The sequence below is a fragment of the Pteropus medius genome, unplaced genomic scaffold (assembly GCF_902729225.1).
Source record: "Pteropus medius unplaced genomic scaffold, Ma_sr-lr_union100, whole genome shotgun sequence".
NCBI classification, from domain to species: Eukaryota; Metazoa; Chordata; class Mammalia; order Chiroptera; family Pteropodidae; genus Pteropus; species Pteropus medius.
Window position 1 is genome coordinate 17,607,318 of NW_024342471.1, and position 27,318 is coordinate 17,634,635.

Sequence of the window (27,318 nt, forward strand, 5' to 3'; positions counted from 1 at the left end):
CTAGAGGTGACCTTTTTAGGTTGCTGCGGCTCCCTGCCAGCCTCCAGTGACACTGGACAGAATTTGCAGCATGGACAGAGTGTGCAGACCGTTTAATGAGGCCAACCTGCTGCTGCTGTTTTGGCCCAGGTAGTACTTATGCAGCCACAGCCTTCAAGATGTTCAGCAATTATAACATCTGAATGCTTCTCAAACCCTGAGTAAAGTAATACGTTGTGTTTACCAGGCAAAGGTTATTGTGTAGATAACAGTATGTATTAGACAAAGTATTAATCTAAAACATGAAATGTGTTCAAGTATGTTACTTCACAGGAAAGACTACTGCTTCCCTTGTCATCACGAGAACAGATGAGGGTAATAAACAAGAATTGGCATGCATGTAGAATAGCCTTGGCAAGGTGAAGCAAGCCAGAACCAGCTCCCTATATGTAAACTGGTTCCTTAACTCACAGTGATTTGGAAGAAGGTCTTTTCATTTCTGGCCACTTTCGACGCTGAAACTGCCTGTTTTCAAGTGTCAAAAGGAGAATGAGCGTTAACCATCACCAAAAAAGAAAAAGTTACCCCCAAAGAATAATACAAAGGTCTCTTAGGTGACACCTATCACTGGTGGGCAGGCCGGAGAATGGAGAGTGTCTCAACATGACAGGTGCAGCCTCTGTGAGGTTGCAGTAAGGGATGGCATAGATACGGGACTGCTCTCAGGCTTTAAAAACAAAACCAAATACCTGTATTGCTCATAGCTTCCTCCATCTTTAAGTCCTAAATGAGAAATGAACAAAATAAACGTAATTTAGCATAAATAATGACGGACTTTATAACTTTTTCTTTTTTAAGTGCCTTTGGCATTTTGTCACAAACCCATGGCGTTGATAGTGTTCCCTACGCGGGTAGAGTGGACTGAATTAAGAGGTGAGCCTTGCCCTAAGGTAACCTTATGGATTGTAGTGTCATGTTACTGATTTTAGGCCTCTGATGCATTCATTCAACACTGACCTTGGTCATGGTTGGGGAGGAAGATATGGGCATAAACACCTGTGCTACAGAGGACAGAAAGCCAAGGGCCCTGAGAAAGCATAAGGTGGGGGGTGGGGTGGGGGGAGGCGGGACACACCGTCTCTCACTCTTGGCAAGTTTCTTAGAGGATAGGGCAGTATGACCAAGTGCATGGGCTTTAGAGTCAGCTGACCTGGTCACTTTACTCATCCATAAAATGAGGATAAACAGATGTACCTCAGAGGGTTGTCACAAGGATTATCAGTTAATGCATATAAACACTTAGCACAGTGGCTGGCACATAGTTTAGGTGCCATCGCTTATCATAAAAGCAGCACTTGGTGGATGTGAGGAAGGCGATAATTCAGCCACTGGAGAGAATTCACCAACTCCTGGTGACTCAGGCTTCACTCTTCGGACTAGATGTGACCTAAACGCCTTCCCATGGTACCTTGGTCTCTATAGGCCCCACATGAGGGCGCCTACTCACCCAGGTCCATGTTTCGGGTCCGGGGGTTACACTGCTTGTAACCCTTGCAACTCCTCAGCTCCATGAGCTGCACGTGTAGCTGATTGAGGACATCCCTGTCCAGTGTATTCACTGCATTCATCAGCTGGTTGGAAGAAAGGTAGGTTATCATCAAGGTGAGTGCAGGGAACCCCACCCTCTGCTGCCAACAAGGGGCGGACTTCGGGCAGGCTGGGAGTGGAAGGCGCTGTGGGATGGTCAGCTCTACTTCTGCAAAATCTAGAGTTTGGAACAGTTAGGAAGACCTTTGTCTCTAACCTCACCACACACACTCTTCTTGAGTGAAGAGCCATGAGAAAAACCATCTCTGAGTACTTAACATTGAAATCCTGGAGTCACTGGTCAGGAAATTGACCAAGCCTGGGAAGAAGCCCTTCCAAGCCCCAGTTGTCATGCACAGTCCCGCAGTTCCTCTTGATTGGAAAGCAGCCATTTGGTGAAGGGATGGGGAGGGGCCCAGGGCCGTGCCTAGTCTGGGAGCTGCTGGTGAGTGAGCTCTATGTGCTCTGCCACCCCCTTTTGTAGAACATGGGGATGATCTACCTAAGGAGAAAGACTGGCAGGCAGCCTTTAGGATAATTAAAGCAAAACAAAAACAAAAGACCATAGAGTTGCTGGCATTTGAAAATCAGAGTTCAAAAATCTGATTTCTGCCTTTTCTTGAAACACTGGAGACTGGTCAGTGCCAGGCCCGCCCTACGCGCAGCTGTGGTGCTCAGTGACCATCTGTTTTAGATGCGACGTGTGTGCCACTCGACCAGAGACTGGCTCCTTTTTGTCTTACGTGTTCTGGGCCAGTTCGGTCACGTGTGTTCCGATGACTGAGCACAGGGAAGCAGGCAGGAAGTGCTGCAGCCTGTTAGCCGTTGTCCCTGCAGGCACCTGAGTGCGCAGGGTTTGGCCTGACCCCTGAAGCTCTGGTCTCCCCGAGTTCCCACCCAGCCTGCTCAGACGCTGCCAGGCGCCTAACGTGGAGGGAAGAGGCTGCAGGATCTGCACTGCACACACAGAAAATGGAGGCAGAGAAGGGCTGACTGCACCTGGAGTCCTAGTGTTCCCGGAGGCTTCACAAGTCACTTCTGCTGTCTTAGGGACTCAGTGGAACTTGGAAAATTTATTGCTTCCTCACGGGGGGGCCTAACTGGCAGCCCCGGTGTGCCCCACGCCCCGCTTTCCCCAGCTAGGGTTGTTTGTACCTGGTAGGGGTCCGTGTTGAGATCAAAGTACTCGAGGAAGCCAGTTGCAAATTCGCAGAAGAGGAAATTGTGCGTCTCGTTGATTGTCCTCATGCACCAGTACGTGTTGTTGTTGGCGCTGGTGCAGGCACAGAAGGGCCCCACTGCCCAGGGAAGAGAGGACACGCCCTGAGTGCCCCCAGGAAGAAACCCGGTCTGCAGACAGACAGGAGTTCCTGTCCCAATGTCCCCACCCCCACCCTGTCCCTGGTGGGAGCACTGGTTGACCTCTGACATTGGGAAACCTGTTCTCAGCCCTGCAGGGTCTGGGAGGGAACCGCTCAGGCTGGGGGTGGGGGTGGGCCCCTGGGAGGTCCTGGAGAAGCCCCTCCTGCCCCGTGGGTGGGCTCACGTGTCCAGAGCGGGGCCGTCTGCCAGTGCTGGTTGTCGTGGGTGAAGCACGTGAGGCCCGGCATGCTGCACGTGTCGTTGTTCTGCAGCCGCTTCAGCAGCTTCCGGAGTTTCTTCTTGCGCTTCTGCTCCCGCAACAGCCACACCCTGTCCTTCTCCTGCAGCCCCTTCCTGCGGGCACACGGGGCCACACCCCTCACACCTCCCTCAGGCCCCCACCTTGGAGCCTCCTAGGGGTCACTGACCCTGCACCTCTGCCCCTTCTGCCCAGAGAGCTGTGGGCACAGCATCAGGGGGTCCCCAAAGGGAAGGACCTCTGCCCAAACCCCACTGCAGGTCGGGGCAGCACAGCGGTGGAGAGAGCTAGGGGGCTGCCGGGACTCCTGCTCACACCCATTCCCTCTGGCCTGTGTCCCGCCTGCCTGCCGGGTTGCACTGATCCCCTCCAGCCACAGCGGGGCGCCGGGAGCCCTCAGTGATGATCTGGGAGTCAGACCTCTCTGCAAGGACTGCCTTGGACTTCTCCAGGCAAAGGCTGGGACTTCTTTTTCTGGTTGGTTTTAGCTGAAGGGAGGACAGCCTTCTGACATGGGTCTCTGCATCTGTCCCCTGGGCCAGAAGCTGCCCTTACCTGAAAGGATGCAGACTAGAGCCTTTGTGCTTGAGGCGGCCTTTGTGCTGGGCGTGGTAACTGCAACAGACCCCCAACCCCAGGTTTTAGAAACCGCAACTCTCATGCATCTCCCTGGGACCCCTCTGAGGCAGTGCCACGGAGGGTACTATTCCCAAGGTGCCTGAAGGCCTTGGGCCAGATTCAGAAGGTCAGTGCAGATATTGGCCAAAACTGGAAGCTGGTTGTCCCCAGCCTCCGCCCGCCTCGTGCTCGGTCAGGGGCAGCCCTGGTGGAACCCAGGTTTTTCAATCCCTTTCTGGGAAGGCAGCAAAGAGTCTACAGTTAGGCTGTCTGGTACAGTAGCCATATGTCACTATAGCAATTCAAACTCCAAATGCAGTTCCCAGTTATACTGCCACATTTCAAGTACCCAATAGCCACACAGGGTTGATGGCTACCATACTGGACAGCACAGATATAGCCCATTTCCACTGTCACAGAAGTTCTTCTGGACAGGGGTTCCCTGAGCTGGTGACACGGACTTTGGGCCACATAGGCTAGTCCCGAAAGGGCCATCAGCAGAGACCCTTTTCCCGCCTGGGAATCAGCTCCACGGATCAAGAGCCTGGCCCTGTCGGCAGCACATAAACTCTGGGCGTCTGGCCGTCTGGCCGGCCACCCGAGCGCTGGTAGCCCTGTGGCTGACAACAGGACGTGACTTGTTACTGATTTTTTTTTTTTTTACCTTGGGGGAGCAGTCAGGGGCATACAAACAATGAAAACAATGAAGGGAGTCACAGAGGGGTTGCTGTATCCCCGGGACGCGTTCTGCCCACCTCCAGGGGCCTTCCTGGGGTCCCTTTGCTAACTCCTCACCTGATTTTGTGACAGTCGCATTCTTCTGGCCGTTTTTTCTTCAGGTGACCTCGGACCTCCCTCAGGTTCTTAATTTTGTTCTGCAGGGTTTCGATCTGAGGGAGAGAAGAGAGGAGGCCATGGAACTCTGGGGGGTCGGGTGAGAAGGGGGGGCTTAGTGGTGCCCCCAGCCAGTGCCCACATTTGGGAGTGCAGATGGGGTTCTTTGGTTTCACCTGAAGTAACCAGGCTCTAGCAAAGGAACTGCAAGCCAGTCTCCTCCTGTCCTGCCTGAGGACCCGCTGTGTCCACTGAGGACTTAAATGTCCCCATCTCCCCTGGGCTTGCTGAAAAGACTGTGCTGTGAACATCTTGTAAATCAGAAAGAGGTGCGATATGACACGCTGGCCGGCTGCGGACAGCTGCCTGATGCTGGGACTGACGCTCCTGCCCCTGGGCTGGGGTTCTGGGGCTCTGGAGGGGCCTCGCTTCCCTCCCCGTGTGGCTGGTGGCCCCGCCAAGCTTGTGGTGGCGAGAAACCGCTCCCTGCCCAGATTCCCGTCACCTCATGGTCAATGTGCAGCTTGTGGTCTTTCCAGGCCTGCAGGGACTTGTACAGGTCCAGGTCACACTGGACCGTGTCGTTCTCTAAGATGTAGCACCTGCTCGGGAGAAGGGATCATGTGTGGCTGTGAAGGCGTGAGGGGAACCCTGGCCAAGGGCCAAGCCCGCTCCCTTTACTCCGACCTCTGTCTGGACTCTCACCGATGGGTGACTTTAATGGGGTTGGGGGCTGAGTAGTCCGGAAGGCCTCCAGTGCCACTGAAGTCCCCGCCGTCCTTGTCATCTTGGTCCTCGGGGGCTCCTGGCCAGCGCCGCTTGGTAAGGTTGCGCAGCTGGGGTGCGTCATCCAGACCTACGTGGTGTGTCTCACCATTCATCTCGATGGCCACGGAGCGGATGGAGCGGTTACGGGCGTAGTTGGCTTTGTACTCTGTGGGCGTCAGAGGGGTGGCTGGTGAGCAGGGCCTGGAAGCCTGAGTGAATCAGTGGTCAGAAATCTCCCAACAAACAAACGTCCAGGACCAGATGGCTTCACTAGCGAATTCTACCAAACATTCAAAGAAGGATTAACAACGCTCAAACGTGTCCAAAAAACAGGAGGGAACGCTTCCAAATTCATTTTACGAGGCCAGCATTAATTACTCTGATACCAAAATCAGACAAGAACACCACAAAAAAAAAAAAAATTACAGGCCAATATCCCTGATGAAGAGTGTAAAAATCCTCAGCAAAATATGAGCAAACCAAATTCAACAATACAGTAAAAGGATCATACATCGTGATCAAGTGGAATTTATTCCAGAGATGCAAAGATGGTTTAATATTTTCAAATCAGTGGGATACACCCCATTAACAAAATGAAGGATAAAAATCACATGATCTCAATAGATGCAGAAAAAGCATCTGACGAAATCCAATATCCATTTATGACTGATAAGGGGTTAATATCTAAAATGTATAAAGACTCATACAACTCAATAGCAACAAACAATCTGATTAAAAAATGGGCAGAGGATCTGAACTGACATTTTTCCAAAGACATATAGATGCCCAACAGATAAATGAAAATGTCCTCAACATCACTGATCATCAGGGAAATGCAAATCAAAACCACAATGATAGCACCTCCCGCTTATCAGAATGGCCGCTATTATTAAAAAGACAAGAAATAAGTGCTGGTGAAGATGTGGAGAAAAGGGAACCCCCCTGTGCACTGCTGATGGGAAAGCAAATTGGTGCAGCTACTATGGAAAGCAGGATCGAGGTTTCTAAATAAATTAAAAATAGAGCCACCTTATGACCCAGCTATTCTACTCCTGGGTGTTTATCCAAAGAAAATGAAAATACAAATTTGAAGAGATACATGCACCCCTATGTTCACTGCAGTATTGTTTAGAATAGCAAAAACAGGGAAACAACCTGTGTCCATCGGCGGGTGAATGGATAAAGATGTGGTATAGATAATACGTGAATTATGATTCAGCCATAAAAAGCAGGCAATGTGGACAACATAATGGACCTCGAGGGCATGATGCTAAGTGAAATAAATCAGAGGAAGACAATTACCATGTGATCTCACTTATATGTGGAATCTTAAAAACAAAAACCCAGAAAAACAAACAAAAAACCCCTGAGCTCATTCATATAGAGAACAGGTTGGTGGTTGCCAGAGGTTGGCGGCGGGGGGCGGGGAGGAATGGGGAAAGTGGGTCAAAGGTACAAACTTCCAACTGTAAAAGTCCTGGTGATGTAACGCATGGTAACTATACTTAATAACACTGCATTGCATATTTGAAAGTTGCTGAGAGTCCATCTCATCACAAAAAAATGTGTAACTACGGTGACAGATGTCAAACTGGACTTTGGTCATCATTTCACAGTATGTACATGTATTGAATCACTGTGTTGTACAACTGAAAACTAATGTTATATATCAATTATACTGCAATAAAAAACCACCCTGAGCTCGTTAATTGGAGAAAAAAGTGCCAGGAAGCACATTCTTCTGGATAAAAAGAGAGAGGCTTAGGGCGGTTGCTTAGCTTCTCCGAGTCTCAGCTTCCCCAGCGGTGAGCCGGATGCTCTCCACCAGGTGGGCAGCGAGACGGGGCCGAGAAACGCTTTTTCTAAGCTCAAGTCATCTATTGTAAACTGAGGGTATGCAAGCAGAAATCAGAGCCCAGATTGCTCGTATCTTCTATAGTATATCAAAAGACAAATTTGATCAAATTGCTAACATTAAGAAAAATGGGAGTGGGTAGTCACATGGGAGTGTAGATTTCCGGCTTCAGAAAATACAAAATGTGCCTGACTGGGTCTACAGACCTGCACGGCGGTAGGAGCTGATGCGCGGCGCTGTTAGACTTGGCAGTGTGTTCTCCAGTCTGCCACAGTCCCCACCACCCCTGTTTTAAACCTGCATTTCACTCAGGTCTGGCCCCAGCATGCATGGAGCCCTCAGCCTTTTAGAGGGGGCTTGGAGGCAGTCATGGCCCAGGTTTCTGTTGGGCTCAATGTGACCACCAGGTGGCGCCCAAGGCTTGAGGACTGGCTGGAAGCCGGCGGTGCGGGAGCCCCCCAGGAAGGGACTCCTGCTCTTGAATGGACCAGGCCTAGGGCTGCAGGGTCCAGTCTTGCTGCTCCACCTATTGGGGGCAGATACTGGCATCTTTCAATTCTCAGACTCCCTGTATCAGAGTTGATGGGCTGAAGGACCCAGGGCCCAGGTCCAGGAGAGGCATCGCTTCCTTGGCAAAGCCTCAGGCCTTTTCTGGCCTCAGGCAGCTTTCTCCTTGGCTTTTCTCCTGAGTCCAGTGTCCCTGAAGCCACAGGACTGGGCCCCTGAAACACTACCGAGCTGATCCCCCTGTGGGAACAAGTCACACCCGCCCAAGAGGCCATGTGACAGACCCACTGGGTTCTTTCTGCTGCTTTGTCTTGCTTGTTCGGGAGCCAGCTGCCACTTTCCACCCCCAGCCACAAACCCAGGGGTCCCCAGCTCTTCGGTTTTCTGCGTGATTCTGTAAATAAGCTACTCTCATCCCTTCACTGAGCCCATGCCTGCTTTCTCGCTGCAGTGACGGGGCTGAGTAATTGAGACTGAGACAGTTTAGCCCGCAGAGCCTCAAATATTTACTCTCTGGCCCTTCGGAGAAGAGGTCAGCCAGCCAGTGTAAACCCTTCCCTGGACCGAAGCCACACCACTCACTCTCCTTGTCAGCCTAGTTGTCTTTGTTTCCAGGGTCCCAGAGGTGCCCTCCCTTCCACACGTAGTGGGAAGGGTGCTTCATAACCCATCGGCTGAGACGTCAGGCTCTAGGATCTGATTACACGGGTGCAAATTCTGAGCAAAGGCACAGCCACCACAGGCCGGGGAGCTGTGTTCTCAAGACGGTACCTGCTTTACAAGGCTCTTGAGAGGGTGCCATGAAACAGAACTGGTAAAGTTTTCAGCACCCGGTGTGGGCACTGAGCAGCTGCTCTGTGGTTAGGGACTCCGCAGCTGTCACCTGGCTATCTCTTAAATGTCAACCAACCACCCATTCTAGAGCTGCCACTCTTTCTACTTGGTTACATCCCTGTTCATTTCCTCCATCCATTTTTCACCGAGGGACGTGACCTTCCCATTTTGTTAACTAGCTTACACCTTGTCTCACCCACGAGGTCGGATCAGCATCTCTCTCATTTGACTCTGCAGCCTTAGCTTCTGGCACCTGGGAGGACTCGAAGATTAAAAGAATAAACACCGGGCGCTGCGCCTACGCCCAGTGTCCCCATCTCCTCCTCCTGGTCCTGGGGCTCTCCTCTGTTCCGGGTGGGCTGGCTCTGCCCGGCTCTCCTGGGCCACAGCCAGCAACTCAGTGGAGTGCAGCATGCCAAGGTCCGGGCTACCCCAGGCCTGGGCCTTTCAACCTCAAAACCAGTGACATTACGGGGCCGGATAGGCCTTTGAGGTGGGAGACGGACCTGTGCATCATAGGATGTTCAGCAGCATCCACAGTGTCTCCTCACTAGGTGCCACTAGCATCCCTAACCCCACACAATTACGACAGCCGGAAATGTCTCCTCATTGCCAAGCATCCTCCGGGGAACCCCCGTGCTCTAGGCTAGCTGCTGGAAAGGAGGGACAGAAAGCATCTCGCTGGCAGCCACTTGCAGGGGTAAGCATGTTGGGCCAGGAGACGGGGCTCCATCCCCACATGGGCTGTGTGACCCCGTCTTTCCTGTGTCATGAGGAGTAACCAACTGTGCTCCCAGGTGCTTGTACAGTGAACACAAAACGGGGCTTTGATGCTACTCCGTCCTCCAACGAAGCCAGGGGTTGAGCTGAGTCTCGGCTATTTAGGTGCCTTTTTCCTTCCTCTGAGCATTAATAGGAAAAGGAAAAAAAAACTTCATTGAGGCTCAAGTTCTAGTATTATTTAAAGCTTATCCTCTGTGCCATGTGTTGAAGTGAGGAGATGTTAGCTGTGTAATCCAATCTAGAAACCAATCATTTTATTTGCTAAAAAAGATTAGCTTGGTAGTTACAGCTCAGCTTGTGAGGGAATGAAATGGGGGCGTCAGCTGGGAAGTGCTGTTTGCAGCAGGACAGACCCATCCGCTCCATAAGGAAGGTGTTTGTTCTCTGCTGAGGGACCACGGGGAGACCTCAGAGCCGGCCAGTGGACCCCCAGGCCCTCATCAGGCTGCAAGGGACGATCGTTCAGCCTTAAAAAGGAAAGGGGTTCTGTCATGCTACAACATGGATGAACCCTGAGGACACTGTGCTAAGTGAATCAAGCCAGGCACAGAAGACTAAATACTATGATTCCACTTAACGTGAGGTACTTGAGTAGTCAAATTCATTCAGCTGAACGGTGGTTGCAGGGGCTGGGGGAGGATGACGGGGTGTCACTGTTTAATGGCTGTAGAGTTTCAGTTTTGCAAGATAAAAAGTTCTGGAGACGGAAGGTGATGATGGCTGCATGACAGCGTGAATGTACTTAATGTCACTGAACTCTACACTTAAAAACGGTTAAGATGGTGAATAGTAGTACGTATATTTTGTGACAGGTAAAAAACAGAACTAAAATGTCTCACTGGGCTTTGGCTGTCCTTGAGTTAGAGGCGCGGAACAATGGGCAGCAGGGGAAATTGCCCAGCTCCAGAGGGGACACTTATGGCCAGCTGACCAGGTCTCACAGAGACCAAGTCCTAGCACCCAGCAGCCTGCTGGGCATTGTCAAAGCTCGGGAGCATTCTCACCTGAACGTCAGGCAGGGGTCATCCTTCCCCTGGGAAGCTGAGCTTGGAAGGGGGCCGTGACTAGCTCAGGGTGACAGCTGAGTCTCCCAGCCATATCTAGAGGACTTGGGCTCTCTACTCTCTGCTTGCTGGCTAACTGCCTGTCCTCTTTCAGCCCCTGCTGGGGGAGACATGTGAAGGCTCAGACAGCTTCTGCACTTGGGGTGGGGGGCTTTTTCCCACTCCCTAGTCTGTTCTCGTGATTTGCAGTAATTCTGTTCTATAAAATCACCGTAAACATGAATTTGTGAACCATTGCTTCTCGGGGAAATACAGGGTGAGGTTCTTGTGAGCCTCCGGTCCCATAACCCTGTTTTGTGTGTGTTTCTGTGGAAAGACGCCTCCTTGACTACATGCTGTTGGTCCATTAACACCGAAGTCATGGCCAACAGCTCCATCACTCACACGAGCTTATCTAACCCGCGTATCTCCAGCAGCTACGGCCTTCCCGCTGCAGGAACACCGCTCAGCACCTCGGCCCTGAGCGCGGGGGCTGTCTGAAACAGGAAGTCACTGGAAAAAGGACAAACGTGAGAAGCGTGACACTAAAGAGACGTGACGAGGACACCTGCGTAGAGGATGAAGCTGAGCCAAGAAGGCAGAGCGTCTCCTCGTTCAGCCTCGGCTGGGGCCGTGCATGTTGGGCGACTCAAATATTTTTGCCGCTCTGCACGTGCCCACAAACGACCGTGAGGGCACCTCGAGCAGTGGTTGGGTGGGGGAGGGGAGGTGGGGTGGGAAGGCTACAAATAAATTGCAGGGAGACAGTGAACTTGCAGATATGGACTCTGCGAATACCGAGGACCAGCGGTCGCAGCCTGTCCTGGTGGCCCCCTCCCTGCTCCCCACTGCCGGAGCCCGGCCAGCCTCGCGCAAGTCCCCGCGGCTCCTCGCAAGGGCTCAGGGCCAGGCTCCTACTGGTTTTCCTGCTTCTGCTCCTGCCCCGTGCCAGCCCGCTGACATGGCAGCTGCCGGTGGGGAGGGGTGGGACCTTTGGAAACACAAATCTGACCCTGGCTCGACTCAAACCCTCTGGGGGCTCCCTGTCTCAGAGTGCGGAGCCCGCAGTGCAGCGTGATGGGCCCCTGGCTGGTCTCCGCCCGCTACCTTACTGCCCTTCGCAGCGCTTGGCACACTCAGACCCCCTGATCGTCTTCCCTCTTCGCTCCCGTCCCTTGTAGCCAGTGCAATGGGTGGATCGTCAGGGGTTTCACTGTGGCGCCAGCTCCCTGGCTGACTATTTGAACGAATGGGGCTCCACAGGCGTGAGCCCTCCCCTCCCAGGCTGCCACACTCACTCTTCTTGAAGAACTTTTTCCGGCGTCCAGGCAGGCTGAGCTGGTGGTCGCTGCCGTCACAGGTGCAGGCCTCGCTGCCCGGCCCGTAGTACTTGGGTACCAGGTTGGACAGGGCTCTGTCCCCAGGCCGCGCTGGGCCCTTGCACTTGTGCAGCTTCAATGTCCCCGTGGCGTCCTCCACACACTGCCACTTCTGCAAGACACGGCGAGGGCCTCAGGCACCGAGGCTTGGTTGGCTGGCCCGTCCACTTCCCCCACGGCTTCTGTCCACCCTGAGACTTCCCCTCCCTGCCCTGGTGGGGACACGGGCTCAAGGAGCTCCATTCCCGGAACTATTCACTCAGTGACAGACAGACACCCGTCCACTGTGGGAGAAGCACAGAAAAGGGAGTGAGGGGAACAGCGTACGACTTTATGGCTGAGCGTGAGTCCTGGTCACTGAGGCTGGAGAGCGTGGCTCCCACGTGGGACACGGCACTCCTAGAAGCCACAGCAAGAGCTATGACATGCAAACAGCACTCAGAGGCCGGCCCAGCCAGCGGGGCCATAACTGCATCCCACAGTGGGTGGGCATCCAGGACAGGGATCCTGCAGGTCCTACAGCTGTAAGTCCAGGGGCCAGGGACTGATGTCTGCCCTGCTGGTCTAGGCCCCAAACCCCACCTCCAGCACTCTGTTGGGCCATGTAGTATGCCCTGATAATCTGTCTGGACGTACAGATACCTCCCCTCACCCCTCCCCTACCCTCTGGGGTGCGGGGGATTTGACAACAATTTCAGGGGGTAAAGGCCCCCTGGCCTCACTGGCTATTCCTTATAGTTCAGAACTGAAATTGAAACCACTTCTGGGCTCTCTGTACAAACCCACGGCCGAGCTCTCTCCAGAATGTCAGCTATAGGGGGGCCAGCGCTTCCTGCTGAGGGCATCAAGGCTGTCACCCTAGTGCCTGGAACAGTGTCTGGGACAGTGTCTGGAACAGTGCCAGGCAACAGAGGCACGCAGTGAATGCAGCTGCAATGGAGCAGCAAGACCCAAAGCTCCGCCCAGTGGCACAGACTGGCTGCTTCGCTGGCAGGATGGCCTCCACGGGGAGGGGCCTGGAGGCTGGCTGGTCCCCATTCCTTGTCTAGTGATGGGATGGAGCTGCCCAGATGCAGCCAGTAAGAAACCCACCCAACTCGTGCCTTGGCCTTGGCAAGGTTTATTAATGAGAAATGGAATCCGAAGGCCCTGGTGTTGCTGCTTCTCATCTGAGAAACAAGCATGCACCTCCAGGCCTGAACCGCCGTGGATGAGCTCAAAGTTGCGTCCCACAGGCTGGGGTGCACCTGCTGTGCCCCTTGAACCAGGCTAGGCCACCCCCGCCTGCCCCTCCTGCTCGTCAGCCTTCCCCCGTCCCCTCCCCTGTTCCCCCTGCCTCCTGCTTGTGGCCCTTTCCAAGGCCCTGCCCCCTCCCTTCTCGCCAGGCCTTCCAGGCTTCAGAAAAGCCGAGTTCAGACTCCCCTGAACATCAGCCCGTTTCTGCTATCTGTAAATGCTATTTGGATTATAATTTCTTTACTATTTCTCTTGAGATCAGTTCACTTTTTTAAACCTAAATTTATTTTAAAAGGCAATTTCCTATTCCTCCTATAAATGTAACGTCAGCCACGAGGAGGAACCTATAGAAGTGAACACAATAAAAATAAAGTTAGTATAAACGCTGTGCAGAGTTGTGCTGTGTCTTTGTTAAAGCGGGATCAGGAGCTGACGACCCTTGTATACCCAAAGACTTTTCCTCTGACGTCACTAGGATCAAAGGCCGCTCAGAAAGGAACTGCTTTCTGAGTGTCACCGGCATCATCCTGGGTGTCACATGGGAGCAAAATGTCACATTTTGGGGGCACTGGCCTCGCTCGCTCTGCTGGACTTGCTGGGCTGCAGTTGGGAGGGGCAGCCGCTGGGAGAGGAGGAAGGGCAGAGGGGCACCTGTCCCTGGCCCAGGGGCCCAGCCGCGCCTCCTCACCTGGCCCAGCTGCTCACACGCGGTCCGGTACTCGGCACGCTGGCACAGGTCTTTCACGCGCTGGTACTTGGGCAGGAAATTCTCCTCCTGGGCATCCACCTTGTCACTGTCCCTCTTGTGGAGCAGTTTGCTGTGGGGCAGACAGTGGGACACGGGGCTGGCCTCTCAGCTCGGCAGGAGCGGGTGGCCCGCCTGTGAGGCAGACCCCACTCTAGCCTGGTGTGGCACCTCCGTGGAGGATGCAGGTCCAGCCTGGCCACGTCTTCTGACTGTTCGGAAACTCAAGAAATGGGAATTTAAAAAAGCTGCATGAGTCGATAATAAATTTAAAAACATTTAAGATGTTGTACAGGCAGCAGAAAACACGTGGCCCCCAGAGGCAAATTCTGCATCAACCATAGGTACAAATTCTGTAGCACCATGTGTCAGGAAGTGGTGGACCCAAGTTCCCAGCCACTGTCGGAAGGTCTGACAATGACAGCATTCTCCCTGCGGCCCGACAGTGAGGTCTCTAATAGCACGTGTGCAGGTGCGTCTGCCAGGAGCTTTCTGGGGTAGGGTGGCGGGGCTGGTGCCTGGGTGGCTCCTCGCGATCTGGCACTCACCCTCTCTCCACCAGGAAGGAGTCCCGCCAGACTCTCATCTTCTTTTTCAAGTGAAACCTAGAAAAAAAAGCACACCTTCGTCTTCTCATCAAGGGATAGTGCCCAGAGCCAGCACAGACCCCGGGGACCCAGGAGGAGACGGGGTGAGGGGCTGAGCTGAGCATGGGAAAGGCTTTGATGCCTACTCGGGTCTGGAGGCACATGAGGCAGAGATGACCTAGGTCAAAGTCGCACGTGGCCATGCGTGGAAGTCCAACAATGCCCGCCAGTGTTGAAGGAGACCGCTTCCTCTTCGGCCAGCCCTGGACGGAGTGGCTGTCCCGACTTTGGGTGAATTACATTGTGTTTTGGAGAAGATTTTTCTTCTTTGACCCTTTATAGTTGGATTTGTGTAATTTATGCATTTCATGCAATGTCACGCTGTCATTTCCATTTCCCAGATAGGGACTCAGGCTGGGAGAGGAAGCTTCCATCCTGCCCCTCACTCCCAGGTACTGTGGCTCCCAACCCAGCCCCCGCCCCCTAAACCTGCCATTTTATACCCTGATAGCTTATAAAATCTCAGTCGGGGGTGGGGGAGGGTCAACAGAAGCTGTCCCCCTCCTGGGCAGCCAGAGGTGAACGGAGAGCGCCCACCAGGGCTGGACCTGCTGAGCTGCAGGACGTGCAAGCAAGAGGTTGCAGCACTCAGGGTCCTGGGGCCGTGGACCTAGTGGGCAGTTACAATGATGACCACCAGATGTCGCTCTTGCCACATCAGTGGCTATGTTTCCTTGCTTTTCTGTCCCCAGCAGGCTCAGCTCACCTTCCCATTTTGCCTGTGTTTTGCTCACCATCTCGGTTCCCTTCTCTGCCTCCAGGACACCTGGGAATGTGTTCCCATCACACTATCGGGCGTTAAAGGCACAGAGCATGGTGATCAGGACAGCAGCCTCTAGTCTCGGGTCTGGACGCCGGAGTTGGGGCCCGACGTGCCGAGGGACCTCCGACAAATCACCTTACCTCTCTGGGGTTTGAGTTCCAAATTGGTAAAAGGGGACCATAACAAGCAATGCCTACCTCACTGGGGTATCGTGAAGATGAACATGATAAAAACCCCCTGCAGAGTGCTCAGAACAAGGCCTAGCACACAGGAAGCGCTTCAACCGTGTTACCTCCTGTTCTTGCTATTTTGAGTTTTACACAAATTCTCTCTCCCAGGGGCAGGAAGTGGTGGGATGGGGAAGTGGTCGGGATAGAAGTGGTGGGATGGGGAAGTGGTTGGGGATGGGGGACCCCAGACCCACACGGTTTGGCCGAGTGTTCACGCAGGTGGGGGGCCCGGCGCTCCTTCCCCCCACTGCCTGCTTGGCTGCCCTCCTCACCGATTCACCGGCCGCTCCGTGTCCAGCAACTTGAGGATGGACTTCCCATCCATATCCGAGGGGATGTCCAGACCTGCGATGTCCAGGATGGTGGGGGCCAGGTCAATGTTGAGGACGATGTGGGGGTTCCTGGGGGCGGCAGGGAGAGTGGACTTGGCTCTGAGCGGTGGTGCCCAGCCTCCTTCACTCGGGAGAGGGGAGGCTGGGGGAATGGAGGCCAGCAGGGACTGAGGCCCCGAAGGTGCGGGAGCCGAGACCATGTCGCCACCTCAGCCCTCAACGCTCCCCTCTGTGGCCCAGTTCAGCTGGACCCACCCCTCCCCCATCCCTTACCTCTGTGCCCTGGACACACCCCACCAGCCTCTGTGTGGTTGTTTCTTCTGCCAGGAATGCCCTCCCGGCTCCCCACTATCTGAACAAAGGGCACCCACCTTTAAGAGCCACCCCAGACCCCGAACCTTCCCCTGGACCCATCTCTGACCCTCTGAGGCAAACGCTGGCCCCCTTGCTGTCCCTGGCAGGCCAGGCACAGTCTGGCTTCAGGGCCTTTACTCTTGCTGTCCCCTCTGCCGGAAAGTTCTTCCTCCGATCCCCGGCACAGCCTTCTCCCTCCCCGCCGTAGCTCTTTGCTCAAGGAGCCTGTGACAGACTCTGCGGGGTCCTCTGATCCTCACCCTCTGGTGTTCACACCTTCCTGCGATCCGTCCCCTCGAGGTGGGGACAAACTAACAGAACTGGCAAAGGTGGCAGGACGTCACTCTGTGGTTACAGTACATGACGTACAACTCTGTCTTGCTAGCTGTGTCTCCCTCATCTGTTACGCTCCCCCGGCTGGCTTTGAAGAGGCAAGCTGCCATAAATGTCCCCCGCAAGGACACTTGCTGGACAGTCCGGGAGGCAGGCTGTGCGAGTGCAGGTCCTCTGCATTTACCCCGTGGGCAGGGAAGTGGGGTACGTGAGCCAAGACAGTCCAGTGAGAGTCACCCCCAGACTCCTGTTCGAACCAGTTTGGTTTCCTAAGCTGGATGGCTGAACGTCATGGTGACTCTGCCACCGGGAGAGACAGAGAAGCCTGCCTGAGCATGAAGCTGGTTCCAAAGAAGCAGGGCTGAGATAAAAAAAATGAGAGGGTCCTGATGTCGTCGTGTGACTGCTGGATCCAGCCATGCCTGAAGCCAGGCTAGCCTTGGACTTTCCAGTTACTTTACTTACTGCATTCCCTTTTATCTTATGCGTCTTATCCAGTTTGAGGGCCATTTCTGCTTGCATTGATATTCTGTGTCTTCAGCTCCAAAGTGAACATTAGCACTCTCTCTTCTCTACTTGGGGTGTGGTTTTTGGTTCCAGGACCCAGATCGCAGACTCCAAGGCTGACCAAACCCACGATGTCAGTGCTTATACAGCCCTTAGTGGGTCAAATTCTGTTCACAGTGGTGGCTCAAGGTTTTGGAGCGGTAGTACAGAGTGGCAGACAGGAGCAGAGACTCCTGGCTTCAAATTTCAGCTCCTTCCCTTATGTGCCATGTGACCTCAGGCAGCTAAACCCCTCTGGGCCTCAGTTTCCTTAGGTATCAAATGCGGATAATAACAGCATCTACCTCTCAGGGCTGTTGTGATGCTTAAATGAATCAGGTGGATGCAAAGTGCTCAGGCGGGGGCCTGAAGAACAAACGCTATGTAAACACAGCTATTATTATTACAGCTGTGATTACAGGTGGGGCCTCAGCGAGCCAAAGACCGGGAGTGATCTGACGGAGGCTGGCAGAGACAGAGGGACGAGGCTGGGCTTGAACTCACACAGCCTGCCTCCTGGAACTGTCACCAAGGGTCTGAGGCAGCGGGAACGTCTCTGTTCCCACACAGCAGCGCCAGTCCCATGTAGGGGGCACTGTGCAGCAAGCCACGTCAGAGCCTGTGTGTGTCTTGTTCAAGCTCTGGGCTCATTCGGAAGTCAGACCAAATAATCGCCTTAACGGCGATTTACCTGCATTTCGAAAACCCATTTGACTTGGTCTCCATAATGCCCCTGCTGATCCGAGGAAGCTGCTCCTATCATTACTGGCCTTTCTACCACTCCCCAAGCCAGACATGGCATTTTTGCCGCCAGAACGTGTCATCCCAAAGGTTAACCCACGGGGAAGGCTGGCGGAGGGCCCATGTGATCCTCAAGGAGGGACGGGAGGGGACCCAGGTCCCCTTTGTGCTGCAGCCTGAGCTGGGTCAGCGGATCTTGCAATCACTTCCACCCATCACTCCTCGCCGAGGCAGTGGGGTTCCTCCCTGACAACCAGCAGACTCCAGGCGTGCCTGGGCCAGAGAAGAAATCAAGGTGGCATTCCCACCTGCTGGCAGGGACACACACGCAGCCCACTCCCTGATTCCCTGGCACACAGCCCACCGCAATCTGTTTTCACAGGTGCTAAGGGCTCCTGGCCTCTCCTTCCCCGACAGAGGGTATAAAATGCGTAAGAATCCACTCCGGGTGACAGGATCACTGTTTTACTTGGCACCGAGGTTCTGCCCAGACCGTGTACTGCTCAGGGCACTGGCTCACTGCTGAACTGCCTGCTCCTTGCCCAGACGCCAGTGGAGCGCGGAGGCCTCACTGGGACTCTGGGGCCCTGGGGTGGGGGTGGGGGGGTGACACACTTACAGCGAGCCAGCCTCCACGTTGGGGCCCCTCACGTAGAACGGGACCCTGATGTCGAACTCGTATGGCATGGACTTCCCCTTCACCAGGCCGAACTGGCCGATGTGGTAGCCGTGGTCGGCGGTGTACACGAGGTAGGTGTTGTCCAGCTCGCCCGTCTCCACCAGCATGTTGTAGAGCTGGGACCCGGGTGGCAGGTGAGTGCGCGGGAAGGCCAGGGCTCCCAGCGCCCGTCCCCTCTCGCCCCTAGCCTGACAGGTGCTTAGGTCTCAGGCCCCGACCCTCTCCTGCTCCAGGGCGTCCTCGGTGGTTCAACCGTCACCTCTCGGCGGGGCCCCTGGGCTGTCCCATGCAGCCTTCCCACCTCCTGTCACTTCCTGTCCCTGTTCTTCTCATCTTCTATCTCTTCTACTTATTTGTGGATTGTCTGTCTCCCTGCATGAGAATGAAAACGCCATCCCAGGAGGGACTTTTGTCACTTAGTTCCCTGCTGTCTACTCCATGTGCACGGGCACTTAACAAATGGAATGAACGAATGAATGAAGTGGGTCTTGGCAGGAGACACAAAGCAGATTAGTGGGTGCCTAAGGATGAAGGGTAAGGGGGCTTTGAAGGGTGATGACTAAGGGCTGCGAGGTCTATTTTGGGGGTACTAAAAAATGTCCTAAAATCGATTGTGGCCATGACCGCACAACTCTGCACATATATCAAAACCACTGAATTGTACACCTTAATTGGGTGAATTATATGGTATGTGAATTATATCTCAATAAAGCTGTTAAAAAGTGGAAATAACCACGCGTGGCTACTGTATCGAAGGGAGCGGAGTCAGAAGGTGCGTCTCGGGAAGGCGGGGTCCTGTCGGGACTGCTGGGACCGTTCTCCCCAGGCCTGGAACAGCGCCTTCCATTCTGTCTCCCGGCCTCCCCGCTAAGGACACTGGGGGCGGGGCAGAGGGCAGAGAGGTGTGCGGCAGGAGGAGGGCGGCCTACCGTCTCCATGGAGTCGTCCACGGACATGAGCGTCTGCAGGCGCTTCCGCTGGAGCATGTTGGTGAATTCCATGTGAATGGGCTTCATGGGGCCCGTGTAGCGCATGATCCAGTGCTTGTCGGGGTTGGGCGCGTAGTTGTAGCTGGGCGTGCTGGTGGGTGCAAACACACACACAGTCAGGCCAGAGGGTGCGGGGCCGGCCCCCAGCCCGCCCACACTGCCGTTGCGCACCCGCCCTGAGCCGTGTCTGCAGCCCGGTGGGAAACGCCCCCGTCTGGGGCGAACCGGACACTGGAATGTCAGGGCCTCTGCTCAGCGTGCGGTCAGCGTCCGTCTGTCTGTGGGGTGCACGCGCCGGACGGCCGTAAGAGGCGCAGAGGGAGCGAGCCCCGCCCACTCCAGCTGCCAGCACGTCCGGCACAAGGCCAAAGCCTCAGCCTGGTGCCCGTCTGTCCTGAAGGCCCGTCTGGGATTGCCCTTCTTTCTGTTTAATCCTTTCCCCGTTTGCTTTGGGGATCCTCGCTGGTGGCACTTGGGGATGCAGCGTTTTACCCCGAGATAACGCGCGGATTTCTGTCCTTACCTCACCCCCAAAGTCTGCCATGAAATATCTCGCTTTTGCGATTATTTTCGCATCGCTCTAGTATATCCGTAGTCTTTAGGAACAAATGACATCATTCTACTTTATAGCTTTGTTTTTAGTCGCTGGATCGCGGAACGTGTCAAATCCTAGAAAAGGCGCCATTCCTACGCCTGATGGAAAATGAACGCGGGCGGCGAGCTGCACATTTTTTTTTTTCTTAAGTGGGAAGAGGGTTAGAGAGGCTCATGTTCGAGGCCTTCCGCGGGCACAGCGCCCGATTCTGCCTTCGCAGTGCTGGGTTTAGTTTTCAGTGACCTTGGGCAGACAGCAAGTGACAAATATCACGGTATGGCACGACTCAGAATTTCCTTTTGCAATAGATTTTGTTTAAAAAAAAAGGAAATTGATTCAAAAAGTAAATAAATGAGTCATGCATGCATGGCCAACGTCGTGAGGTTGGCCTGTGACTGTGTACATTGGGGACACGCCATATTCTGTGACTTAAGTTGTCACAGTTATTCATTCTGTTTGGTTTACCCTCCCATTTAAGAAAGAAAATGGAGCATCTGAGAAGTTTGGGATTCTGCCCACAGTGCTAGAGCCCTTGGACTCCGAGATTTCTGCTGTGATGACAGACAAATCTGATAACCTTGACCTCCGCTGAGCTCTTACTGTGTGCTGGGCACAGCTTTGCCTTATCCCATCTCATTTAATATTCGTAACCATCTTAGGAGCTGCTGCTAATTTTATTCTTATGTGAGAAATGAGGAAACTGAGGCCCAGTAAGGGAACTAACTTGCTAAAAGCAGAACTGGGGGTGTGAACTCCAGAAGTGGGTATGGTTGGCCACATAAACACTTCCCTGACCAGAGACCCTCATGTCCACAAGTGTTTGAGCAAAACTTTGGCCAAAACGTTCTTGCTAGAGGACAAAGCAGCAAAAACACCTGGGTTAATTCAGTCCATGGCCTCGGAAGTTTTCAGATGATTCCAGTAACATATTACTCTGTCCCAAACCGAGAGCAGATCTGAGCTGTTGAACAGGGGGATTCTGGATGGGGGACACCATGGACAGGAAGCTCTATTTAAAACCCACAAATAGTGGGCGCCCCTCCCACTAGGTCTGATATTTGAGGGCCAGGTACTCCCAGATCTTACCCGAGCCCCAGGCAAAGCTACAAATAAAAGTTGTTTTCATTGCTTGAAGATAAAAGGCTTTTCAAAATGGACATTAAGGGAGCAAGGGGCTGCAGGGTGTGGGGGAGGCCAAAACACATTGTGTCAGTGGCTGAACTCCCCTCCCTCTCGCAGGCCACATCAGAACCTTTACAGCCTCCCAAATATTGGAAAGTTCTCAGGGTAGAAGCGATGATGCTGTAGGCCTAGGCAGCCTGACAGTTATGGAGACGGTTGCTATGCAGAGCAGGTGCGTCACAGCCTCCAGGTTCCTTCTGGACTTCACTATCGGTCCCCGTGGGTCTCCTGTCACTAAACCCAACCCGGCCCCCGGCCTCCTCTGCTCATGAGAACTGTGGTGTGTTCCTGTGGGGCAGCTTGGGGCCTGACCCTCGTGGGGAGCCTCCTGGGAACGAGCCCCCGCCACGCCCCCACCGAGGAGCCGGCAGGGGGTTGCTGGGGGCTGGGCTGCACCAAGGGCTGCTGGACGTGTGGGAAAATGGTTCCGGCAGCCCAAGGGGCCGCATTCCAGAAGGCAATTTTGAGCCATCGCCTCTGAGTCTATTAAGAGTCTACGAGGCTGGTGTCTGCCCTGAGAGCAGCTGGGAGCTGGGGTGTCTGTCAGGGGTCAGCGGCCCCTCCTCTGACAGGCAGGAGGCTGCAGAGCCCAGGTCCCGCCTCGGGCCAGTGCCAGCTTACTGGTCACCTGCAGGAGGCCAGGCTCCCTCAGAGAGGGTGTGGCGTTTTCACAGGAACCCAGCCGCCTGCTGAACAGAGCTGCAACCCTCAGCTCCTCAGGAATCCAAGGAATGTCTGGTGTGTTCACAGTGGGGCCTGACGGGGAATCTCCCCGCCTCTCCGCTGGGGGGTGGTGGGAGGGTGACTCGGTCCTCACAGCCCCCTCGCCCCCAGGCTGTTGACACTGGCCTGGCTCCCACAGATTATAAAAGGAGAGGCTCGTGAACCCACAATCAGATGCCACACTTCAAACACAGCTGTGGGGGCTGGTGTCTGTGGACGTGGTTCTCTGTGCATGTTTGCATGTTTCTGTGTGTATGCATATCTGTGGTTTGTGTATATGTGCCTGTGTGTCTGTGGCATCTGTGTCTTTGTGTGTATCTATGTGTATTTGTGTGTACTTGTGTTTATCTTTCTATGTGTGTCTCTGCTTATCTGTGTATATGTTTATCTTTGTATCTGCATGTGTGTTTTTTGTGTGTACAGGTTTGTGTGTGCACTTGTGTAATTGTGTGTCTGATCTGTGTGTGCCTGTGTATCTGTGTATATGTTTGTGTGTACATGTTTGTGGGTGCATTTGTGAATGTGTATATGTATCTTTATGTGTGTCTGTATCTGTGTGTCTGTATCTATTTGTATCTTGATGTATTTGTGTCTGTATCTGTGTGTTTGTGTGTATCTGTTTGTATCTTTGTGTGCGCACATGTGTGTGTGGAGCGAGGAAAAAGGAAATAACAAGGCATCAAGGAGCCTTTCTGAAAACCCGCAAGGCCCAGCCCAGGAACAGGGCACAGGCTTGATGGGTGAGAGTCTCTCATAGCAGCCTCCTGATAGAAAGATCTGGAATTCCAACCCAACATGTAGGGCTCTGTCCCCTCCTCAGTCCCCCTTGACTGTCATAACTAAACATCCCAGCTGCAGAACTGTCTGTTTTTTGGTTTTGTTTTGGAAATGATTATACCCCAGAGATAAGAGACCTTCCAAACACATCCCTAATAAGGCGAGGGGTTCTCTGGTTGAGTCAGGCAGCCGCTGCTCATGTTCAATTTCTGTAATTTTCATTTCAAAGGGAAAATAAATGAGCAGGTAATGTCATAAAATCTCATCATGAAACTCCAGGGATGCTGGGGGTGGGGGGCAGGGGGCTCCAGCATCTCTTTTAAAGGAGAAGCCACAGAAGCAAAGTGTCTCTTGCCCCCACCCCACAGCTTCTCCCTGAGGTGGGACTGAACTGGCCACGAGCCCCTCCTGCGAAGGCCAGCCTTCCATGGAGGTGGGAAAGGTGGGCTGGGGGAGGCTGGCATCCGGGCGGGGGGAATGGGGGCGGGTGGCAGGCAAGTCAGATGTGCAGAGGCGGCCCCTGGAATGTAGTCCATCACCTTCCGTCAAATCCTCCTCCCCAAAGACTAGGGGGCCAGAAGGTTAACACACCCCTTGTCCCCTGAGCCACTTTGAGGCACTGTCAGAAAGTAAGAACAGCGAGAGGCCTGAGGGGGTCAAAGCATTCTGAATGGAACGAAAAGCAAACACCTGGAATATTCGGTCAGAGTCCAAACTGCCCTGTCCTTGTGGCCCCAATGTCACAGCAGAGGCTGCTGAGTGTCACTGCTTAGCAGGAAATGGTCTGAGGCAGAGAAAAGCAGAACTTTCCAGAAAGATTTACTAGCCAGCTGGAGGGAAGAGGACGGGAGGGGCGGGCAGGGAGATGGGAGGCAGCAGCGGGAGCCGGACGTGAGCCCGGGCTCTGCCATTAGCAGCTGCGTGGACTCAGGGAAAGTTACTTCACTTCTCTGTGCCTGTTTCCTCGTCTTTACTACCCAGTGTGACAGGCAGCCTCCGAGACAGCCCTCCGTGGCCCCCAGCCCCCTGGCAGTCACATCCTTGTGCAGCCCCTCTCCCACTGTAGGAGTACTGCCTGTGTGGCCAGGAGCATACGGCAGAGTGATGGTGTCACCTCCAGATTACGTTAGAAAAGACTAGAGCTTCCACGTCGGCCTCCCTGCCACCTCTCCTGCCTCTCCCGCCTGTCTCTCTCTCCCTCCCTCCCTTCCTCTCTTCCTCCCCCACCATTTGTAGGAAGCCAGACACTATGCTGTGAGGACACCCAAGCAGCCCTACGGAGAGGAAGAGCCACGTGGGTGAGCCCCAGACAAACCTCAGGTTGCTGCAGCCCCAGCTGACACCTTGACTATAACGTTAGGAGACCCTGAGCCAGAACCTCCCAAAAAAGCCACTCCCAGACAGCTGAACCATGGACACTGCGAGAGAGTACACACTGTCGTTTGCAGCTGCTAGATTCATTAGCAGGCTGATTCATTAGCTAACACGTCCAGGGTCACTGTGCACATTCAGGGGCCCGGGGCCGTGTGAAGGGCTCGGCAGAGAGCCTGCCTCACAGTCAACGCTTAGCAAAGGTGGGAGAATAGGTTAGTGGTCTGATGATGCTACGGACCCCTCCTCAAAAGAATGCTTCAAAATGTATAAAACAAGATACACAGGATTACAGAGGAAACCTATTATACTAAAATACAGTCCAATCCACAGACCTCTTGGTGGGAGGATGGAGTCCCAAGTTAAAGATGCTCGTCCCCTGCTTTGGCCTGTTGGCCAGCCTGGCTGCATTTGTACCCTGGTTTCCCTACAGATGAGCTGTGTGTTCCTGGGTTCTTCAACCCAGCTCTGTCATCGTTGCTCTATGAATGTGACCAAAGCATTCCTGTCAACTGTCACCCCTGCAGGAAGGTGCCGAAACTTACATGTGCTGCGATGCGTTGGGGAAGAGGTGTGAGTACTGGGGGGCTGAGTCCTCGGGGCCGTGGGGGGCTGCGTGGCTGATGACCATTAGGACGGGCCTGTGTGGGTACATCTTCTTGGACGTGCGGAAGAAGTTCACGCTGTCGTTGGTGACGAGGTCTGTCAGGTAATCCTGAGGGTGGGGAGGGACAGGAGAACACGTGAGGAGCTGACCACTTGTACCAAGCGCCCGCCGTGTGCCAGCCACCGTGCCGGGCATCGGGGACACAGCAGCAAGCAAAACAGGCAATTCCTGCCCTCACAGAGATGACGGTCTGGGGGGCAGATAGGTCATAAGTCAGCAAGCAAAACACATGAATGTCGACTGATGCTATGCACAGCAGAGAAAAGCAAGCAGAGAAGGGGTTAGAGAGGACGGGCGAGAACCTGCCATCGGTCATTCATTCGCGATAGATATTAAAATAACAACAGCTTACGCGACTGAGTGCTTATGGTGTGCCGAGAACTGTTCCGTGTTTCTTTGTATTAGCTTGTTTAATTCTTACATAACCTTAGAAAGTGTGTGTGATGGTAATAAACCCTGTTTTTTTGGAAGAGGAAATTAAAACACGAGAGTAGGTGACTCACTTGCCTAATGTCACACAGCTGGTACATGCTGCAGCCAGGCCTCCAAGACCTGCACGGCTGGAGAGCCTGTGCTGGGGGCAGGAGCAGAGAAACGTGTAAACAAAGACCCAAGGCAGTGACAAGGTGTGATGGATGAAAGAAATAAGACAAGATGCGACCAAGAGTAAGGGGGAGTTGGGGTGGGGGGTGGACTTTAGCCGATGCAATCAGGGAGGCCACTCTGAGGAGGTGACATCTAAGTTGAGACCTACTGATGACAGGGAGATGGGCATGGGAGGATACATATCACTGGGGTTCATCTCAGCTGCTGGAATCCTCAGGGGAGCTTTACTGATGCTTGGGCCCACTCCCAGAGTTTCTAGTTTAATTCCTCTGATTCGGCCCGGACCTCGGACTATTATTTCAAAGTTCCCCAGGGGATTTAAATGTGCAGCCAGGACTGAGAACCACGAATCCAGGGAAGAGTTCTAGGCAGAGGGAATAGCAAATGCAAGAACTCTGAGCAGGGAGGAGCCTGCCGTGTGTTTGAGAAACAGAAAGAGGGTGAACTGGCAGCAGGTACAATGCAGGGACCACCCAGGGAGCAGCATCAAGGTAGGTGTCACGAGACCCACTGAGATACTGGGCGGAAGAGAGAAGAGCTGATGGAAAGGTAATGGCAGAGACTGAGGGCTTTCCAAGCTCAACGACGACGTGAGATGTGCCTGAACTCTTCCTGAACTTGGCAGATCTTCAGCTGCTGGTCTCTCTCGCAGGTAATGAGTCTTGAAATTTACCCACTGCTTCCTAGGAAGCAGCTCTATCCAAAATGATCACTTTCAAAAAAAGAGGCATTATTTTAGAGAAGAAAAAGTAAAGATGTAGCTACAGCTTCTACCTTGAACGAAACTGTTAAGACACACACACAGACACACACACCCCACTGGTGTACGTGTGCATCTACGGACACACGTCTTAAGGCACACTCATACCCTACACCTATACACATGAGGACGGTCACTGCAGTGGTGCTGGTAAGGCGGTGAGCAGCAGCAGGCAGATGAATGATGCACGCCACGCGGGCTGTGTAGACATTATAGGCTGTGTAGACATGAACAGGGCAGCGAATCTAGTTACTGAGGTGGGAAGTCTCCAGGAGGCGCTGCTGAGAAAAAGAACATGCTACAGAGTCAGACCCGGGGAGACCCTATCTTTTTTTGTGGGGAAGGGAGGGAGGCAGAGTGGAGAGAAGCCTAACCCCTACTTTCATGTGTTTTTAAGGACCACGGAAGAATCTAGGGGAACGGATCTCAAAGTGCTTGCTGGGAGCTGTGACGGAGGGCACGACCAGGAGAAAGTCACTTTGCTACTCTATGTGCTCGTCCTGGAGTACTGTCTATGATGAATCTTTAGGAGTAAAAAGAGGTTTTATAAGGAGGCTTATAGAACCTACTACATAATAATAATATGTCAATCGAAGAGCTGCAAGGACAGTCGTGGAACATGACCCAAAGGCGTTAGCAAAGCTCTTAAGATGACAAAGGTAACTAACTGTGGATCTAAAAAGGAAGGGGTCCAGACGCCAACAGGAAACCACGCTCAGTGCCTCCAGGGGGCGAATCGGAACCGGTCCACCAGGTGAAACTCGCTGCCTCTGGTGGCGGGTGGGGTGGGAACCGGGCTGCTGCTCTTTATGATAAACTCATCTATTCGATTTCAGAACTATATACGTGCCTGTCTGGCTGTGAGTAAAAGATTTTTTTTTTCAAAGCCACCATTAACATCCGTTCCCAGGAGAGGACGCAGAGCAGTGAGAAAGAATAAACTAGATCTAACGGATCAACACGAATTAATCTAACAGACCTGATAGTAGGTGAGAAAAGCAAGTTGTAGAAGGATGTACATGATACGATGCCATTTATAGAAAGTCTAAGAACACACAGAATGGTACTGTGTACTGTTTGCGATACCTGCGTATGGGGTGGAAGAATGGACGCGTGTGTGGGAGTGATGAGCACCAGACTCAGGATACCATTCCCTCCTGGGCGGGCACAGACTGGGACAGGAGTGAGCGGGAGGGTGACGGGGTGTTCCTAAGTCTCCATGATGTTGCCTGTC

The 27,318-nt window shown here is 53.6% G+C and overlaps 1 protein-coding gene across 5 annotated transcripts in view; it reads right to left on the bottom strand.

The window, feature by feature from the left end:
* The window catches only part of SULF2 (sulfatase 2), a 106,418-nt gene that overhangs the window by 1,920 nt on the left and 77,180 nt on the right, over positions 1-27,318 (bottom strand). For 3 of the 5 annotated variants that reach the window (XM_039864536.1, XM_039864538.1, XM_039864537.1), the window contains exons 5-20: positions 24,597-24,766; positions 19,344-19,494; positions 18,355-18,530; positions 15,702-15,830; positions 14,338-14,394; positions 13,733-13,862; positions 11,728-11,920; positions 5,345-5,573; positions 5,145-5,241; positions 4,601-4,695; positions 3,743-3,802; positions 3,113-3,282; positions 2,722-2,864; positions 1,487-1,610; positions 729-762; positions 451-504 (exon numbers count right to left, since the gene is read on the bottom strand). In XM_039864536.1, the coding sequence (XP_039720470.1) occupies positions 451-504; positions 729-762; positions 1,487-1,610; positions 2,722-2,864; positions 3,113-3,282; positions 3,743-3,802; positions 4,601-4,695; positions 5,145-5,241; positions 5,345-5,573; positions 11,728-11,920; positions 13,733-13,862; positions 14,338-14,394; positions 15,702-15,830; positions 18,355-18,530; positions 19,344-19,494; positions 24,597-24,766 (2,012 nt within the window). Of the gene's footprint in view, positions 1-446; positions 505-728; positions 763-1,486; positions 1,611-2,721; positions 2,865-3,112; positions 3,283-3,742; positions 3,803-4,600; positions 4,696-5,144; positions 5,242-5,344; positions 5,574-11,727; positions 11,921-13,732; positions 13,863-14,337; positions 14,395-15,701; positions 15,831-18,354; positions 18,531-19,343; positions 19,495-24,596; positions 24,767-27,318 lie in introns of those variants that run through there. The other 2 variants (XM_039864539.1, XM_039864540.1) reach the window with 2 other exon arrangements.